General features: G+C 36.6%; 1 protein-coding gene across 1 annotated transcript; it reads right to left on the bottom strand.

The window, feature by feature from the left end:
- Positions 1–2,223: 2,223 nt before the first annotated feature.
- On the bottom strand, positions 2,224–18,941 carry LOC103133082 (protein VPRBP-like). The gene is made up of 29 exons (XM_007544845.2): positions 18,665–18,941; positions 18,476–18,552; positions 18,254–18,327; positions 17,909–18,022; positions 14,499–14,636; positions 13,781–14,377; positions 13,210–13,311; positions 12,139–12,297; positions 11,762–11,941; positions 11,442–11,551; positions 11,156–11,255; positions 10,625–10,794; positions 10,351–10,475; positions 10,162–10,238; positions 9,679–9,834; positions 9,395–9,550; positions 8,324–8,959; positions 7,376–7,653; positions 7,084–7,282; positions 6,759–6,841; positions 6,577–6,661; positions 5,552–5,785; positions 4,871–4,964; positions 4,693–4,797; positions 4,327–4,400; positions 4,035–4,124; positions 3,652–3,804; positions 3,253–3,340; positions 2,224–2,392 (listed from the first exon to the last, which is right to left on the bottom strand). Exons 1-29 carry the CDS (start codon positions 18,853–18,855, stop codon positions 2,325–2,327), a joined length of 4,713 nt encoding a protein of 1,570 aa, XP_007544907.1. The 5' UTR covers positions 18,856–18,941; the 3' UTR covers positions 2,224–2,324.
- Positions 18,942–19,926: the final 985 nt, after the last annotated feature.

The following is a 19,926-nucleotide window of genomic DNA, read 5'->3' as shown; positions in this document are numbered from 1 at the left end:
GATGCACTGGTGAACTGATAATGATGAGTGACTAATCACAGAGCAAAGATTCCAGCATCAAATGTTTCCCATTACTCATCAGGTGATCCTACACATGGTAAAGTGATTGCAAATGTGTATTACAAAGGTTGTATTTATTATGGGCAAAAATAAATAAATAAGTGCCTCACCACAATGATCATAAATTTAGGCCATGCCAGTATAACAATAAGTTGCATAGAATAGTTTTTAATTTACAAAGAACCAAACAATAGATGTAAATACACAAATATATCCGACTAATTTACAGACTTTTATCAAGCAGAAACAATTATACAGGCTCTAATTTGGATCTAATTTTTCAAACCAAATTTTAAACCATCGATTCAAGTCATCAGTGACGAAAATGCTCTGAGGCATCACTATACTGTACATTCATTCGGTCAGAAACCAGACCTAAAACATATATATATATATATATAGAGAGAGAGATAAGACCAGAGCTGCCATTCACTAACTGCAGCTGTGAATCCGAAACAATTTGTCCCAATTAATAAAGATCATGAAAAAGATTGATAAAAACCAAATATTTCAGAATACGCCCGTGTTATTGCTAGTTGTTTTATGCAGTTTCACAAGTTGAACACAACAGGCTGAAAACAGTACAAAAGGTTTCAAGGATTTGCATATTTTAAATCACATTATCGTCCTATGCTGTGTAAACTACTGGCACACTTACAGACCCGTAATCATGACAGTTTTTCCACTTTTTATCCCCCCACAAAAGGCCAATTGAAAGTATGGTGTACCCATACTTTCAATTGGCCTTTTGTGGGGGGTAAAAAGATTGTTTAATGCGGAAAACAGACTCGTATAAAACTACACTAAAACTGACAGTAACATCATTTTAAAGTGAATCCCTTTAAGTAAGGAAGCATTTGAATTATTTGACTTTTTTTTTCAGTCTTTACAAGTTGAATGTGTAAAAGACTGTAAAGTTATTTTCTTTTGCCAGCAACATTATCTACTGATAATATCAAAAATAATTTTGGCTCATAAATAACAAAACAGACATTCTACTGGAGACAACACAATAACATATGTGACCTCAAAATAATTTTGTTCTAATTAAATATATAGAAAACATTTGTACACTTGTAATCATCTAACCAGCTTGATCAGTCTTTACACTCATATGCTTATTGCATCCAGTTACCTGAGCACTATGAGAGACAAAAAAAAAGCAAAAACAAAATAAAAAACAGCATCATTTTTGCTTAAATGTAAAATTCAACAAAGACACACCAAAATAAATAATCAATTTAAAAAAAAACATTTCCTAAGCCTATCCTTGGGAAACCTACAAAACAATAAAACACTAACTTAAAATTAAACAGTATTTAAAAAACAGTAAACCGTGAAATATACTGGGTTAGAAAATATTTTTATCAACTCAAATATGGGATGCACTGCCATCTGGTGGAGAAATTGGGTCAGGTAGCTTACTGAAACTCATTTTCCAATTGTTAGAATGAATAGAACAACGGAAATGTGATAGAGGTAATATTTGGTTTGTTAGCAAGTTCCCCATCAAGGAAAAGTTAATAGTAATTACATATTTTTAACCATTTGATCATCATAAGGATCAACACTGGATCTTTACTTAATTTACCTTTCTCTATCAAATGTTTTTTCCTGAATTGCATTCTGGCTTCACGACTACATATTCACATGAACACATAGAGGACATGAAAGCGCTTCAAATTATTTTTGTTGATGTTTTAAATAAAACATCGACAAACACCCAAGTGAGGCACATCTTTGAGAAAATAAGCTTTTTATGGGCACATAAGATTATTATTAGATCAGCTAATGACATCAGGATCAATATGTTTTGTTTCCTGGCAAATCATGAAATTTCTGCAGGTAATTTTTTATAAAAAAAAAAAAAAAGCTCTTCAGTTACTATCCAATAAAAACAAGTCCAAATCAAAATGGTGAAAAATATCCATAATTTCTCTAGAAGAAAAATATTTCTTTGTAATTTATTCCCAATTTTGTATTTTCTCCCCAGGCTCTCATAACTGGGTCCATTTGTGGTTTTGCTGCATATATTGGTAGAAATTAGAGATGAAAAAAAATGCATGTGCTATATCTTCAGCCAATGGAAAAAGCCAAAAAAGCAACATATATATTTCCAAATCTTTTAAAATCACTCAACAGGGACAAGAAATGGAAAATGAATGGCCAGTCAAGATCCTTTTATGAAAACTTTACATTTTTGCTACCATTTTCTCTAAGAGGGATTCACATTCTCTGCAGGCGGAGTGTCTACTCTTACATCATTAAAACCATAAGTCAGGCAAGGATCCAAACATGTCAGGGTCGTCATCATCTGATTCTTCTCCAAACCCTAAAACATGACAACACAAAACAGGCAACATATGTAGGCATAATTCATTTAAAATCATAATTGAAAAAAACATTTACAACAATAGATTTTAATTATTTTCATGCCTCACCAATCATTTCCTATGCAACGGTTATCCCATTGCATTATGTCATAATACTCAAAATGGACCTTTTAAATGTCAAATAATTTCTCTGATAAAACAAGGAAACTGAAAAGTTGGACATGTAAATTATACAAAACTCTACCGATGGAGTCGGAATAAAAGGTACATTAGATGTATCAATGTCAAGCTTTACTTTCATTGTGTTGTCTCCTAAAATCGAGGCATTACATTTTTGCAACAATATGTGAGATAACTTTATCAACTTAAATGTTAAATTGAGAAAAACATAGATGATGGTTAAAACAGTAAAACTAAAGTTTATTTAATTTCACAAAATTACAAGCCGTTTAGTTGGGCTCACTAAAAATGCCAAAATAGATTTTAAAATGGGACTTTGAAACGAACTATGTATCTCTGCATATATAGTCAATTTCATACTTATGGTTTTACAAATTTTAAAAAGTGCATAATTAGCGCCTGAATTAAAGATCTCTTATTACATCCACTGTAAATAAAACAACATACTAATTTATATATATATATATGAACTAGTATTTATCACTCATTTTTCATAAAGCAGATATGTTTATTAAGTTATAATTAATTTGTCTTATACATTTCACAGTCTAAAGCTCTTAGCAATCTTTTCTAAGTGTTCATAGAAGATAGGATGTGCAAATTTTTAGAACAGGTGCAATTTATAATAAAAACTATTGTATTCAGGTTAATTTAACAACAGATGGGCATTATTACTTACATGATAATGCATGGTCTAAAGCTTCAGAGTCATGATCAGTATCATCATCACCATCATCACCACTAGTACTACCAAGAAGAGCCTCAATCTGAAGAAAAACAAAAAGTAACATTTAGAAACCAACACCATACTGACTAAATATAAATTTTCTATATTTCATCAATGTCATTCTGCTAGATGGAATTGAATTTATCCATATCGCTACGTGACAAAACCGTCAAATGAATTAGCAGTACTAATAATAGGATGAAAACATGCGTGCATGTTGCTGAAGTTAAAACTATATATTTTAAAACAGCTTCTTATAAGTTTCTTATATCTCTGTCCACTTTCGACATGTGTATTAAGAGAAAAGTAACTGTAATGATTCAGATGTGAAGATATGAAATGATCAGATACCGCGTCATCTGCAGGCAAGTCAGCTTGATCCTGGTCCTCCTGTTCTTCCTCATTTGCAAGTTCTTCAATGAGGGGCTCTATATCCATGTCATCATCATCGTCGTCATCTTCATCGTCGTCTGTGTCTGAGGAATCATTATTCTGATCTTCATCCTGGAAAACACAGAAATGCAGTAAGGAAACTATTCAAATCTCAATTTAAGGCACATTAGATGTCAGATTGATGAGCAACTCAAACCAGATCATTCAAACCAAAAAATTCTCACACAAACTGCAAAAATAAATGTAAAAAATGCATAAGAAAATAAATTAACAAGGAAAGAAATATCAAGAAAGACTATAGAAGAAAATGAAATGTTTCTTTCAAATTTTAGGAATCTTACTTGATCATCATCATCTCCTTCTTCTGCTAATTTCTGTCGTCCAACTTCATAAAGGCGACATACAGTATCTATGGTCACGGCATCCTGGTTCTACAGAGAACATGTGCAAAAACTTCATTATACAAAGAGCACCACAAGTACCCTAACAATCTCCTATGGTAAAAGTGAAGAAGCTGAGTATTGTCATTATTATCATTTTGATTTCCAATCAGTTAAAGTTATCTATGCTACAGTTTTGCTTTACTGTTACCACCAATGAGATGAGATTTTAAAAATAATTTAAATCGAGTACCTCTATGACAGCCAGGTAGTGGTCTTTGGTATCAGTGCACAGATCAAAGATGTTCCTCTTCACATCCAGTGTGGCTGTTTAAAATTAAATCAAAACCAAACGTTACAATCTGAAGCAGGAGCTCAGTTACTTTCAGCAACCACTAGCAGACCAAGGTATCACAAAGAGATCACAAACTAAGCTGAATAAATAACAAGGGGCTTTTTTAAAAATTATTTTATAACATTTAAAGCCTCAACTTTTATTGTTACCAAGACACAGATGAGACAGATATCAAATAATTGTTGCACAAGGCTTTTCGAAACTGTAAAAACAGGAGGTGAAAACAATTTGAGACATTACAGAATAAAGGTAAAGTCGACCAACCAATAGGCTTGTAGTCCGTGGCATCAAATGTTCTGAAAGATGAGCCGAAGGGACTCGTCACCTGCTGATCCATGACGTCATGCTCATCATCAGCTTGCAGCATCGCTGTTCAAGAGAGGGGAGATCAGTCATAACACAAAGTTATGTACAGGCCAAATTAAGAGAGTCAGACCCATACCTCCATACATGATGGTGCCATTGCTGTTAAAGACCACCCGGCACTGATCCAGAGCAGGAACAGTGTGCAGCAGGTGGAAGGACCTCAGGTCCCACTGAAACCTGCAGTCAAGGTCGACAACGACAGCAAACCCAACAACTACAAAACATTGATCTCACAGGAAATAAAATGTTTTTAAGGGTAGTCTTTTTGCAAGTAGTTTAGAAAGCAATGGGAAAGGAAAATGTGTGCAAAGCTGCAAAGAAAATATTATGGATTAAAGCTCACACCTGCCGATAAGGTAAAAATTATTTTTCCTCAACATCACCAAAGCTTCTTACTGGACATTAATATAAAAACTTCCCGCTTTTGTTGTCAAGGTGAAAGGAAGCTATCAGCATCCAGTTCTGTGTGAGTGACCTAAACGTCACTCACACATGGCACAAAGACAATAGTGGAGGAAAATTATACTGACTAACAGTATAATTAGTGCACCAATCTGCTTTTTATTCACCGTGTAAAGAATGTTTCCGCTCTCTTTGCTTAGGACTCATTGCTAAGAACTGCACTGATGCTTGAAACCAACCTGTCCTCCTTGGTATAGTTGTACTGAGGAGGATAGCAAACATCATTTCTTTTTCCTTTTTCCTTTCACTTTTCAAGGGGCTAAACTCCAATGGTTATTACATTTAGAAAGGATACAATCTCAGTGTTTATGATGACCTCCAGGCCGTTTGGATGGAAAACCCCGCTGAGGTTCATGTTGAACTTGTCAAACTTGTGGATGGCCCGTGACGCTCGCACATCCCACAGGACCCCATCATTTAACACCAGGTCGTCAGTGGGGTTGAAGGTGGCACAGTTCCTCTTGTAATTGTTGGCCAATGCGGGGTCGTTCAGGGTCAGGACCTCCTGACCTGTCTGTATGTCGTAGATCTGGAGTATGGGAGTCAGAAACAACAGTCTAAATATAAATAAATCAATAATTAAACCAATCAGTCTTAATTCAAGACACAAGAAGGGTCCATTGTTAAAGAAAGACAGAAAAGAGATAAAACAAACCAAAAGATAAGATGATAGGTTAAAAAAAACACACACACACAATATGTTATTGTTCACAGAGTCACAAATAAATGATAACGGCATGACAGCATCAAAGCTTTCCATTTAAGTCAGTAACTAAAGATAAAAATGAGCATGTTAGTCTTTGTTGTTGCTCTCTAGATTTGTTGCTTTGTGAGTTTTGGACCAGAAGTAAGCTAACTTAACTGTATATGACACAGTATGATGATTTCATATTTTCACGTCTGAATCATTACAGTTATTTTTCTCTTAATTAAATCATTGCTTAATGGGTCTTAGTATGACCATTACCATGACAAATTAAGAAAAGCAGCTTCAGTTGATTTTTTTTTTATAATCATTAAGTTACTTGTTCATTTTAGTGTTTATCTGAAATAAATTGCTTTTCATTAGAAATCCCTCAATGGATCAGAATATAATACTTTATATTACTTTCATTAGATTATGAAAGCACCTGATGTATTAAAATGAATATAGTTTTATGTAGCTTAACCTCAGTAAACTACCTTACAAATTATGACATTTAAGAGTCATCCAAAACTCTGAAGGTATAAATATTTTTTATATACATTACCTGACATCAAAAAAATAAAATATTCTTAATGATATAGTGAGCACCAACAGAGAGTCAATGTGATACGTACATGTGCAACCTGGTCCTTAGTGCCAATTACTCTGTCCTGACAGAGTTTGCTGAATTCAACATAGTGATCCTCTCCAAAGGAGTTTCTGTGGACAGATGACATATGTGATATTTAACAATACATGATATAATCCATTATTACCACTGATTAAGGTGAAAACTGCCATGTGTAATCATTTTTACTTCATGGTAAAGATGCTGTCCATACTCCAGAGAGCTGACAGAGGGACGCTCCACGAAGCAGAGGTAAGAACAAAGTTACCATCCTGTGAAATGGGGAAAAAATGGATCCATTTCAATCCAAAAATGTTTATAAATTAATAGAAGTAATCTAAAAGCTAGTCTGTATAAGTTAAACAACTCACGTTGCTTATAATCGATAAAGCAAATGGTCTGAAATCAAACCATTTTCTTAAACCTAAGCTGCTTTTTCTCTAAATGCCAAACTGTTCTCAGTATGTTTTGGATCCAACTAATCAAACTTGAGATTTAAAATTAGTTTTCCTACCCGGGAAGGCTCGATGTAAGAGATGGCCGATCCGTGGCAGGTGTAGTCGGCCGCCTCCTCTCCGGAGAAGATGTTGTAAAGCTTGAGGTGACCGGAGCACGTTCCCAGCATCAGGAAGCGCTCACGGGCCGAAAAGGCACAACAGGTGAAACTGCTATCGCCTCCATTGTTTTCACGGAAAACTGACACGGGGCGAAACCTGAGGAGGAAAACAAGAGGAAACAGAGTCAAAGAGAAAAAAAAATCAAGTTTGGTTTAGAGCTTTTAAAAAGACATAGGTGTTTTTTCTTACCTGCTGAATATTAGCTGTCTATCCAGACTTCCTCTGTCCACACCCCGGTACTTCGGATACAGCATCCTGCTCCCCAGACGGGCAGTGAAGTTGGGTGAAGCCTGTCGCCTCTGTTTGGACTCTGGGCAGCGGTGAGGGTTGAAAAGGGAAAAAGGTGGACAGGTGGTGACGGGATTCGAACAGCGGGCGTGTTGTTCTCTCAGGTATTCTGTGATGATGCTGTCAAGGGTCGGCGGAGAAGGCATGTGGCGCTCCAGCTGCTTTTTCATAGCTGGGGTCTGTTTCAAAGAAACATTTATGAAATCAGTGTTCTAGATTGCTGATTTATAGAGAAATCAGTAATCTAGATCAAAAGAATAATGAAACAAAAATAGATGTCAAGAAACTGATATGCTTCAAGGCAACAGCACAATTGCAAAAAAGATTGGGGCCCTAATGTGGGCCTAAAATTGATACAACAAAATCGCAAATAGTCTGGACGACTGGTGTAAAAATCGCTCTGCTGATGACACAAGCATGAAACTTATCACAAATGTTCACCATCACATGCCTATCGATTCTTGAGGTGGAGTCATTTGAAAATGTAATTACCTTAGTGCCAGTTTTGCAAAGTAACCGGCCACTGAAAATAACTTTAGTAATTTTAGAAAAATGAAATTTGCTACAAGAAATATAAAGCCTTTTGTTGAGATGTGAGATTTCTATTCACAATAAGCAAAGGTTCAAGCATAAGAGAGAAAAGAAAAAAAAAAAATTTCTTGCCAAGGCTGAAAGATGACTGTCATCTCCCATCATTGAAGAGCAAAAATAACTCAATTATCAGATGTCTGCCATATTGTTAAAAAATTAGCACAATTAATTAAATGGAAAATCTGGCATTACAGTCATGCAATTTTTACTACCACATTGCAGGAGTTTTTATGAATTGAAACAAAAAGTTCGACTGACCTGTATGAAAGCACCATGGTCAGACTTCTGTCTAAGTGCACGCAGTTTTTTCCCTGAGCTGCAGTTGCCCGCTGGTCGTTCCCGAGAGAACAAAATTCGCCCAACAAGATGAGAGCTTTGACCAGGATGAGGAGGAGTGTTGGGAGCCGCTGAGGTAGACACCATTGTACCTGACGAGTGAGGAATGGCAGACGAACGGGAAGCGGAGGGGGTAGAGGGCGCTGAATTACCTGAGGATAAGGGAGAGGGCCCAATATTGGCAGCAACACGAGCTGCGACACCACCAGCAAACCGACAAGTCCTAGATTTGGAAGCGGAGGATGTAGGGGTGACACCTGAGGAGGCGGAGTTTGGAAAGAGAGATGCTGCAGGTAGGTTTGCCTCTTTGACCAGGGTATTTGCTGTGTCGTGTAGTCCTTTAGCAACAAGGTGGTTCCTAATCAAAATGAGCAATTCCTTCTCAGAAAAAGTGATGCGAGTCTGAGCAACAACGTTGGCTTTCTGCAGGCGTGACAGCGAGACCTCCGCGCCCATGATGAGCGGCTTGCCCGACACTCGCTCCGTCAGTTTGGCGGCGTAGCGACAGAAGCGGACATGTTCGCTCCGTTTGTCCTGCAGCACCGGCTCCTTCATGAACTGGGAAGGAGAAAACAAAAACACGAATGATTTTGCCGGAAAACTCTAATAATATTTTCCATCATAACGAGATATTTTTGTCTGATAACCTTTGAAAAACAAAGTAGTAGTTTGAGTGAGAAATCCCACATTATCTATTAAAAATTAAAATAAAAAAATAAATAAAACTAATTTTAAAAAATTACAATTTTCTCTTAAATTTTCACAAAACAAGATGAGGAAAGTCTTAAGCAATATATTTCTGGTCGTGATAAAAATCTTTAGAATTCTGCAACATGGAATACACTTGTAGAGATAAAAAAAACAATAATTGTGTAATCCTGCTGATAATAGTTTTGTTTTTTTTTTTGTTTTTTTGTTAAATATGAAATATTTTAAGTTTGTAAATCACTGAATTTTTTTGAAAGGAGTTTTGATTGAAGGTCTTTTTGTCACCTGCTGAATGTGACCGCTGGCGAACAGCGGCAACTTGCTGATGATCTGTCTGATGGCGGCACTACGAGAGAGTCCAACCAGAGCCTTACAGGCCAACGCTCGGATCAGGTCTGCATCCGTGATGGGAACCTTCACCGACAGCAGAGACAGGAGCACCTGCAGCCAGAAGAGGGGCAAAGTATGATCTCTGGAACGATGAGGAATTCGATTTGATAAAATATGCAGCATATAGTTTCATCAAAACAAACACAGGCATTTTGAATACCATGTTTGAGACTGCCTACCTTTATGCCGTTATTGTTCTGCACCACTTGCCACATGTGGGCCAGCACCCTGTTGTGGGAGGGAGGGGGCTGCTGGGGGTGCAAAGGCTGCCTGAGGGGGGCGACAGCAAAAGCACTGAGGCTCTGGTCCGGAGCGCACACACAGTTTATTATGACCTGAGGTAAACATGAAGGACATGATCAGAGTGGGAGAAAACAAACAACTAAAACAGCTGCAGGAGCTGATGCTTTCTGACATGATTCTGAAACCCGGGCAAGACAATGTGAAGTCAGATATGTTTTATATCTGTAAAAATAATACATAATAAATAAAAGATAAGAAAAAAAAATCAGAGCTATCATTTTCATCCAAACTAGGGCTGTCTCTGAAAGTTGCATGACAAGTTCTCAAGAATAAAAAGATTCAGCATGCTCTTACCTTTATGTTAATTAATTTTAGCTTAAGCAGTGAACAAATAGAAAAATCCAGTGAGCCAAGCTTACTTGCAAAGCAGACTTCTGAATCTCAGCATCATTGGGAAACACTTCACCTTCAGCAACACCCAGAATGATGCTCATACCTACAAAAAAAACAAAACACAATACACAGAGAGGCACACAAAAATCCTGAGATGAAAATCCCTGAACTTCTCTTGTCTAAAATCAGTGTTAACGCAGAAACGTTTTACAGACCTACAGTGGGAACAGGGGACCTGTTTTCATCAATAACTTCCACGGTATCAGCCAGCACTAACTGGACTTTAGGAACAACTGTCAGGATAGCCAGGATGTCCAAAGCAAAGCGAACTATGTCGCTCCTGGAGAGAAAAACACCACCAGATGAAAGAAAGCAAAGAAAAGAAGAAGGTAGTTAGTTCCTTTGCTGCTGCCATTCATCTTTCTGCTATATCTCTTTTTCTTAAAACTCATCTCAGCTCATATTATTCCTACCGGCGAGTCAGATTACCTGCCATAGTAGGTCTTCCAGTCACAGGCTGCAGATATGAGCTGCAGCATTAAAGGAATACAGGACAACTTGCAGAAGACTTGAACTGGCTCCCAGGGGCCCTCAGGAGGTCCACACTCGATGAGAAACTCCATCATCTCAATTATTTGCTCTCTGGTATTTGCATATGCCTGGAAACAGTGAATTATGAAGGTAAACATAACATCTCAATGCGCTGAGATGTACTGAAGATTTGAAAAAGTTCAAGGCACCGCATAGAAAATGGAATTTAAAAAAATAAGTTATGACAGAAACAGAAAAATAGGCATATTCATGTTGAAATATCCTAATTCAAACATGGCAAACATCTGCCTGAGGGATCTCACCCATATGTTATAAACAACAGATGTGATGTTAATATAATGCAGCCTGCAATTATATTAAACAGGAGAGAACTCATCAATACGCAAACGGACAGAAAATTACTGTCTTTCATTTTGATTTTGGATTTAATGACAAACTGCTAGTTTACACTGAAGAAACTGTTTGTACCTTGTAAGGTGGCTGCTGAGGGATGATGGTGCCGCTTTCTGAAGTATGCAAAGACTGTTTCATTTGTTCTGTCTTCACTGCCAGGTGAGCCTCAAAGTACCTTCACAACCAGATTGATGATACAACAATATTAAATGCATGGTACAATAAACTGATGCAGGCTGAATGAATAAACACAGCAGAAAAAAAAAGGTTTTACTCTGAAACACAGACATATCTAATTTCACTTATTCTCAATAAGTTTATTGTTTTTTTTTATCTGAATGTGCATTTAATATCACCATACCTGCGCAGCGCCATGCAGGTGTGCTTAGCCGTCTGTCTGTTGGAGAACACCTGGTCTTCATTCATCAGTGGTGCATCGTTGTCTGTGTTGAGGATCTCCAAAGTGCTGATCTACAGGGAGAAAGAAAGTTACTAAAGAAAAATGAGGTTTCAGTTTCAGAGTATCAGGAAGAATTTCAAATTTCTTTTATGGAAAAAAACAAAAAAACAAAAAAAAAACATGATTCTGAAATACCAGAGGAATTTTAGTCAAAGATAGTGTATTAATTTAGAAACAATTGCACCATCAGAGAAACAACATGTGTATGGTTTAGTACTAACCAGATTGACCAGCCTGCGTAGACCATCCAGCTGGTCAAAGAGCTGTAACACCACCCTGAATGAAAAAGAAATGGAGAAAAACATGGTGGCGTGGCAGATGCCAGAAGCGTGGGAGGACTCCAACAACCACAGAGCGTAGGACACCAGGTCTGTCAGCACATCCCCTGGGAACATGCACACCTAGAGGGAACACGAAGAACAAGGCGGTAAGATGGTGCCGATCAACCAAGACAAAAATATTATCCCAACATCTTAAAAAAAATAATCACATTAAATCTATTTTTTTATTAACTGCCTAGAATTTTGCTGAAAACTAATATTTAAAGATCTCCTTCTGACTTGCATGTCAACATATGCGGTGCTCATGTTCACTGTACCCTCTCCATTGCATCCTGATTGTACGCCAGGTAGTAGAGGCAGAGGGAAACGGCTGTCGCTGCCATGGATGGTCTCGGGATCTCCAGGAGTTTCTGCACTCCTCCATGAGCAATGAACTCGGTCGCAAACTTCTTATGAAGGAGAAGTGAGGCGAGATACTGAAGAGAGAAGGAACCAAAACAACATTTATTTATGGAATCACTACCTTACGTATTTACAGGTCTCCAATGTGTTTGCTGTGGTGTAATTTTTGTTCTTTATTTCCAGATATTACTCATCTCTCTCTTGTTGAAAGCAACAACAGAAATGATAAAAATGTTTTTAAAAGAATTCAAGGTGTTGAGACAAACTGAATCAACTACTTATGCTTTACGTATTCATGTTATATAACCATGGCTTGTCATGCAAAATAATCTTTTACAAATTTTACCAGTAATTTCCTATAAAACAGGAGATTAGTTCATTGATCACTTCATTTTTAAAAATATCAGTAAAAATATTTACAGAGATTTATTCTAAAATGTCTGTAGATTGTTGGTCTATTCCAGAAAATGTAAAAAGCAACAAACAAAACTAATTGAAAAAGAAATCAATATTTTTTTTCCATCTGTGGTTGACCAGGATGATGAGCCAAGCTTTCAAGTTTTGATGGCCACTAATGTGAATCTCCAGGTGTTCCTCAGTATTGAGCAACTCCACACAGCGAACCCCACCCACAGACGTAGAAATTATCTTCCACATACAGACAGACGCCCTCTGTAGCGGGGAGGGGGCTGATGGGTAAATGATACCTTACTTTTAAATTTGAGGTCCAAAAATATTTTTTCTTTTATTAAATTAGATTATCAAAACACGTTTCTTTTGGGGTGGATTTTGGCATTTTCTTTAAACAACTAAGCAGTACTTTTCTTGGCTTGTTTTTAAAATAAATTTCTAAAACATAAACAAAGATATTAATACTGTACATTAGAAAGTAACAAAATTAACAAACGCAAAATAACAAAAAATACATCAAAGCCTGTTGGATTTATAAAGAAAAACTGCATCACTGTTTTTGAAAATGATCTCACCAACAGTGCATCAAATGTAAGCTGAACATTTTTGGTCTTCCTGAGGTCGATGTAGTTCATCATCAGCGAACGAGTGTCCATTTTCATAAAGATTGCAAGCAGCTGCAGAAATCAAAAAGATTATTTAAATTGCAGACTAGTTTCACAAACTTAACTGTCTAAAAAGACAAATATAACCAAACTATCCCAAATTGTTTTTAAATTATTTTTAAAGGAATGCTACAGCAACTTTATATTTTAATGCATAAAAACTGTAACATACTGTAGCTTTGAGTTGATACACAGTGATCAACAGTTCTTTTCGATAATATTTACACATATCAGAAAACTCACAATTGTGTTTCATTTTCTTTAGCTTTACCCATAAGATTCTGCTAACATAAGAAGCCAAAATAGCCAAAAGAAGCCAAAATAGCCAAAAGAAGCCAAAATAGCCAAGTTATTAATCACTATACCAGTTCTGCTGTTTGTTAGAGTACCATTATGTGCAACAGATTCTAAAAAGCTATTCTGCGTTCTTCATATTTTCTACTCCTAATCTCTTGTTTGAGCATCACATCACCACTCTTACCTCCTGGTAATCTCCAAGTGGTGTCAGATACTGCAGGATGAGCCTCTGCTCCATGGTTGGGCTCAGCGGCAACAATCGGTACTCTGAACCAATCAGAATGGAGCTCATCTCAGACCAGGATGAGCTGCTGCTTGGCTGCTCGCTGGTAGCAGCCACCTCAGCCTCGTCCTCAGTCCCGCTGGCGGACGTAGTAAACTTTAGTTTCTGTTTAGTCTTCCTCCCATTCTCAACCTGTTTTGTCCCTCCTCCTCCTTCTTCTGCTCCCTGAGTGTCGTCCTTCTCCTTTGAAGTCGGATGTGGGCTAGCTTGGTACACAAAACCTGGAAGAAGGCGAGCAGAGCTGCTGCTACCACCACTGTCTCTCTGGGCCGAAGATTTGCCATTTGAAATCGAGCTGCTGCTCTCTGCAACATTTTTTTCTTCTGTCCCCTCCTCAGAAAATCCTGTCTGGATTTGCTGATGTTTTGTGACACCTGACATATGGGGAGCTTCATCCTGAGAGTCTTGAGGTAGATTCTGGGCAGTGTGGGTGGGACTGAAGCAACTCGTGTGCTCTACAGACTGCAACTCGTGTAGACGTTTGATCATCATGGGTACCTGGATATGGAGAGCAGAGTAATTGCAAAATAAATATGCTTTTTAATTAAGCTGGGTTAAACTAAACACTGCTAATGAAAAATAAACCAATATTTTTCTACAAATGAGGTGTGACACCCACCAGCTGAGCATTTTCTTCTTTATGGCTCGTGGCTACTTCTTGGTTGCTCATGGCTTTGGCCAGCAGGCCTGTGGCATAGATGCATAATGGCCGCTGAGCTTCACGGGCCCATGTGAACAACTTCCCAACCAGACCTTCCTGTAATCCACACAAAACAAAACTGACAGCTGACTGTTTTGCTTAAATACATCAAAACACTCAAATATGTGTTTCTTTCTTTTTGGCTGCTAGAAATAATTAGAACTCTTTGCTCGACACCTGAAGACCCTGTGCAGCCTTATTAAAATAAACTCTTTAAGCTGAGAAGTTCACATAATTTCTTCAGGACAAAGGATAAAAGAAATTACATTTTGTAATTTAACATATTTCATTTTCTTGCAATAAAATGAATCAAATAAAAATAAAATGGCCATTCTTTTCGCATCTCCAATGAGATGCAGTGTGGTATTGTCTAATCCTGTGTGTGGATTGATGTGCGTTTACCTCAACCTTTAAATGAACTGGACACCTTCATTTTGGAGCAATAGAGTTAAAATAAAAATTCTAAAAATTGGCACTCTACTCTCAAGTCCTAAAATGCTACACGTTATAAAAATGTAAGGAAAGACACACATTCTTGTTTTTTCCCCAGTTTCACTACAAAAGATCTTTTCAACAGCTTGAGGCCTATCCATACATATAAAGTTTTTCATATTTTCAAAATCTTTTCTATGTTTTTATGTCTGTTCTGTTCAAAAATCTAAGGGTTTTTTTTATAGGGAAAAAATTATTAGTTGAACATTTTGGCCATTTTTTTTTCTATTAACCTACTAACTATTTAAACTATTAACCTAGAAGTAGTTGTTTGTGATACGTAAATAGTCATGATTTTTTTTTTTTTTTTAATTACATCTTTATTGCACTTTTCAAATACAGAGCTCACCATTTTTTTTACTTGCGCAATAAATGATGGGCCGATGACGCGAGTAGGTCATGGCGGACATACTATGGCAAGCCGTTGTAACATAAAATCGGCTATGTCAAAAAAAAATTGGTTTTGTTTTCGGAAATGTAAGTGCGGCTTAATCGCACCACACTTGAACTTCAGATATCTAAAATTTGTTTATGACTAAACATATTAGTTCATTCAGATATCTGTAATTACATTTTGACTAGAAAAAAGAACCTCTCTGCGATACCTCCGAGTATATTCTGACTAACATAAATATCAACTTTATCATTAGGTTGTGTGGAGGATCCATTTAAGAAGGTTGCAATAAATTACTAACATCTGATACAGGCTCATTCAATACATCTGAAAATTATTGAAAGGTCAATTTATTTTAAGAACTGTATCACTAGGTGAAACACATTTTTGATTAAATGCACACAGATGGATGTTTGAAAACCTTTATCTTAATTATCCACTTACAGTTAATGAAAACATGACATTGGAAATTAGAACACATCAGACCAATAAAAATGTTTAAAAACAGAAACATGATCTTAATGAAAAGTTTGTTTAGTATCTGCTTAAAGATTGTTATTTTCAAAACTGAGCTCTTTCTATACTGTGGCATTTTCTGTTGTACAGAGCAGTCAGTATTTTTGCAGACACCCAAAATTCTGCAGGCATCTGTTTGGACAGCTTAGTGGAAGAGCAAGAGGCATCCAATTTCTTAATTCAGAAATCTAATTTTGATTAACCAAAATTAAGTTCAAAATATCTTAAATTGTCATCATAAATATGGGATCCTTGAAATGACAAATTCGGTTACACCATTTGTGATATGTTGAAAAACATTTTGGTCCATCAAAGTCAAATTGAAAATATCGTGAATTGTTCATTTTACTATTAATAATGTAATTAAATTACCATTCCCGATAGTTAAAACTTCACCAATTGTAGACAAAACCAAATTTTGGACATCTAGATTTCCCAATCCTGGTCCTCAAGGCACACTGTCCTACATATTTTAGAGGTTTCCCTGCTGTAATTATGCCTGATTCAGCTGACTGCAGTTCAACAAACGCCTGTTAATCAGTCATCGATTGAAATCAGCTGAAGGAAGGAAATACCTAAAACATGCAGGGCAGGGTGCCTTGAGGACCAGGGTTAGGAAAGACTAATCTAGAATGTAATTAAAGATAGTAAGGCGAAACTGAGTTTATGCTAAACGGCTTACCATATTTGCGCCAACGAACAAACCAAAGCAAGTCGTCAAGGCTGATGTTACCATATGGACGTACCGTGAGTTGTATGTGGCTAGTCTAGTAAGAGTTTTTTCATTTGAGTAACGTTAGACAATGCCACACTGCGTCGCTTTAGGTTGTCATTATAACACAAAAAAGAACCGAAATACTCAAGTGAGTCTTCATCGTTTCCCAAATGAAAAAAAAGTTAGAGCGCAATGGGAAAGAGCCGTTGGAAGAATACATCTTCCTAAGAATCCATATTTGTGCTCTCAACACTTTTCTACAGAGGACTATGAGTCATTTGTACGTGCACAATTAATGAAGGAGCTAACGGGCGGCCGTTACCCACGCAAACTAAAATTGAATGCCGTGCCGACGATTTTCCCCCACAAAGCGCCTCAACACCACCCGGTAGCGGTAGGAAAACCCGGAGCTAAACGTCAGAGGCTGACAAAGCTGGGCGCTCAAAATGATAGCGAAACTACCGCCATTGGTACTGCCCGTCAGCTCACGAACCGGACAACTGTAAGTGACATTTATTTCTTTATTTAATATTTTACGCTATCTCGCTCTCTCCTCTTCATCAGTTTGGTTCGCTTCATTTTCATTTCCTCTCGTCATTTATCAAAAAATAAAAATTAAAAAAATACTGTTCTGTGTGTACAGAGCTAGCGCCATAGCACCTGGTGTACCTCATCTACCCAAGATGCATTCCAGCGTAAACATGTCCTCTGTGTGATGAATGTTGACTGTGTTTTATTTAAATATATAAAAACAGCTTAGGTACAATATTTTTGCCTTATTGCTTTTACATCTTAAATAAATGTTTTAAAGTAAAGTCTAATGTTACAAATAAACTTGACTCCCTTTTACAACCTGAAGTAAGACATCTCATCAACATGCTGGTTCATATGATAAGTGTAGAACCTGAAAAATTTTACAAGAGCTCAGTCTTCCAGTTTAAGACAAAAAAAAACATGAATGTCCACCCATTAGAGCAGGATTAAAATCCAGAAATAATTTGAATTTCAACAGCACGCAGCTTATAGGTATGCACTGGTATGTGGGCATTTTGTACCAAACAGGTGTTCTTAAATGCAATGTCAGACTTAAGAATATTTACACAAGTTTAATAAGCAGAAGAGATGTTGATAATGTCCTCTTTTACTCCAACTACCAACTCCAACTTTCTCTTTCACTCTGCATGATCTAATAGGAATAAATGCAAAAAGTACCTTTTCTTCAAAGACGACAGCTGTGTCCAGACCTGGGACAATGTTCTGAAGGAGGCGACATGCTGCTGTGTTGAGACTAATGTCTCGACTGCTCATGATATACGTGTCCAAAAGCTGTAAGATACCGGAAAATCTTATGGAAAAACCAATTCAAATTTCCTTAACTAACACTTCTCAAATGGAGAAGCCTATATTTGAATTTTTAGATTGACATGATTGATAATAGTTGGAATTTAAATTATAACGTATATATCCTAATTTGTTGGACGTGCACACTTCATAGACATATTGCATTAGTAAGAAATGTACACACATAATATAAGACAAGCAAACTGTAAAGGTTACCGAATTAGTGAAGTCATCATTTAAAAACAGCATCCTCAGCAGTTGCCCCAGCATACAGTTTGGGTCAGCTCGTCCTGAAAGATTACACACAAGTGGAAGTCAACAACTGATCAAAAGTGTTTTAGACTAAACTCACTTAAACTAATCTATGTTTTTGAGGTTCAATGACATTTAAACAAAAACTGACCATAGAGCATACAAAGTTTGAAAATGTGCACACACCTGGATGACGATCGTCAAAGGGATCAGGGTCTGATTTGTAATATTCTTCTGTCTCCTGTTCAATCAGCTCAGATATTCTACAATAAAATAAAAGAGTAAAAGCAGAAAAAAAATAGTTTACATGCAGTTACTTCTCCAAAAAGAAGTAACTGAAAATGATGACCTCTGCACAAAAACAAAGGATCTGACCTTGTTAAGATGGACACCAGTTGCTCTGTGGTACCCTGCCGCGTTTCTTCCCACTCGTCCAACAGTCTGGCGAGATCTGCTTTTGCGTCCACAGCCATGGCGACGGCCACAGCAGCCGATAAAGCGGCTGACCATGCAGAAGACAGCACAGCAGACAGGGCAGGTGATGGATCTTCATCTTGGGAGGACATTGCACCCTGGAGAAAACAGGGGAGAAGATGGAATGACACAATATTGACTCAACATAAAGCGATGAGATGAATAAATCATGCAATCATAGTTTTTCACTGGTATGAATTTTAATCCTTAGGGGGGGAAATAGTACAGGCCAGTTTCAAACAAAAACAGAAATTTTTATTGGATAATAAAAGCCTGATAAGTACAGTTTTTGATAAAATGTAAAAGGTAAAAAATAACATATCTCAAACAGAAAAAAGTAGCTTATTCTAGATTTCTGTTTTCCCAACTGCTTGGGTGTGAGAGTTTTATTTTTTAGCCTCAGTCGTATGAATCTAAAATAAAGAGTGGAGCATGTTCAAAGCACCTAAAGATAAACCAGAGAAGCTGAAAATTGACTTTTTTCACTCTTCCAATTTTGTTAAACAATATTTGGGAGTAACAGGAATTTATTTACAACTTAAATTTAACAGTTTCTTTGAATAATCAAGATAAAGCATGTAATAATAAAGAAGTAAAGCATGAAATACATTCAAATAAAATGTAAATGTACAAAGGCAGATATAGTATAAATGGCTAGAGATGCCACAATAAATAACTAAATAATTTGTTGATACATTTTTGCATGTCTAATTATTTCAATTAAACTGCAATGTAGCACACTAATAAAAAAGCAATACTTTAGCTATTTTATGAGAAGATAATGATTTTAACATAATGAACTCAAGTTTTAATTGTTTAAATACATAACTAAAAGTGGAAAAAATTAAAACTTGAGTTCATTATGTTAAAATCATTATCATCTCAATATTGTGTGTTGGTTTGCAAATTTTATATTATATGTGCTGTAGTACATCATACTTATCACATAGCATCTAACTGGTTAGCCTGCAAAGAAACTACAACACAGACCAGTCACTTTGTTTTGTAATCTGAGTCCCTTGGACAGGTAAGACTGAAAATCTAAATTAAAGTCAACAAGTACTGCAAAACAAGACCTAGAAATAATTTAAGAAATACTTAAATAGATAAGAATACTTTTAACATGTTGGTACTAATTTTAATTTGGATAAATTGGATTAAAA

This window comes from Poecilia formosa, unplaced genomic scaffold, assembly GCF_000485575.1.
Source record: "Poecilia formosa unplaced genomic scaffold, Poecilia_formosa-5.1.2 Scaffold2236, whole genome shotgun sequence".
Classification (NCBI taxonomy): Eukaryota; Metazoa; Chordata; class Actinopteri; order Cyprinodontiformes; family Poeciliidae; genus Poecilia; species Poecilia formosa.
This window is presented reverse-complemented; position numbering and strand designations above follow the sequence as displayed.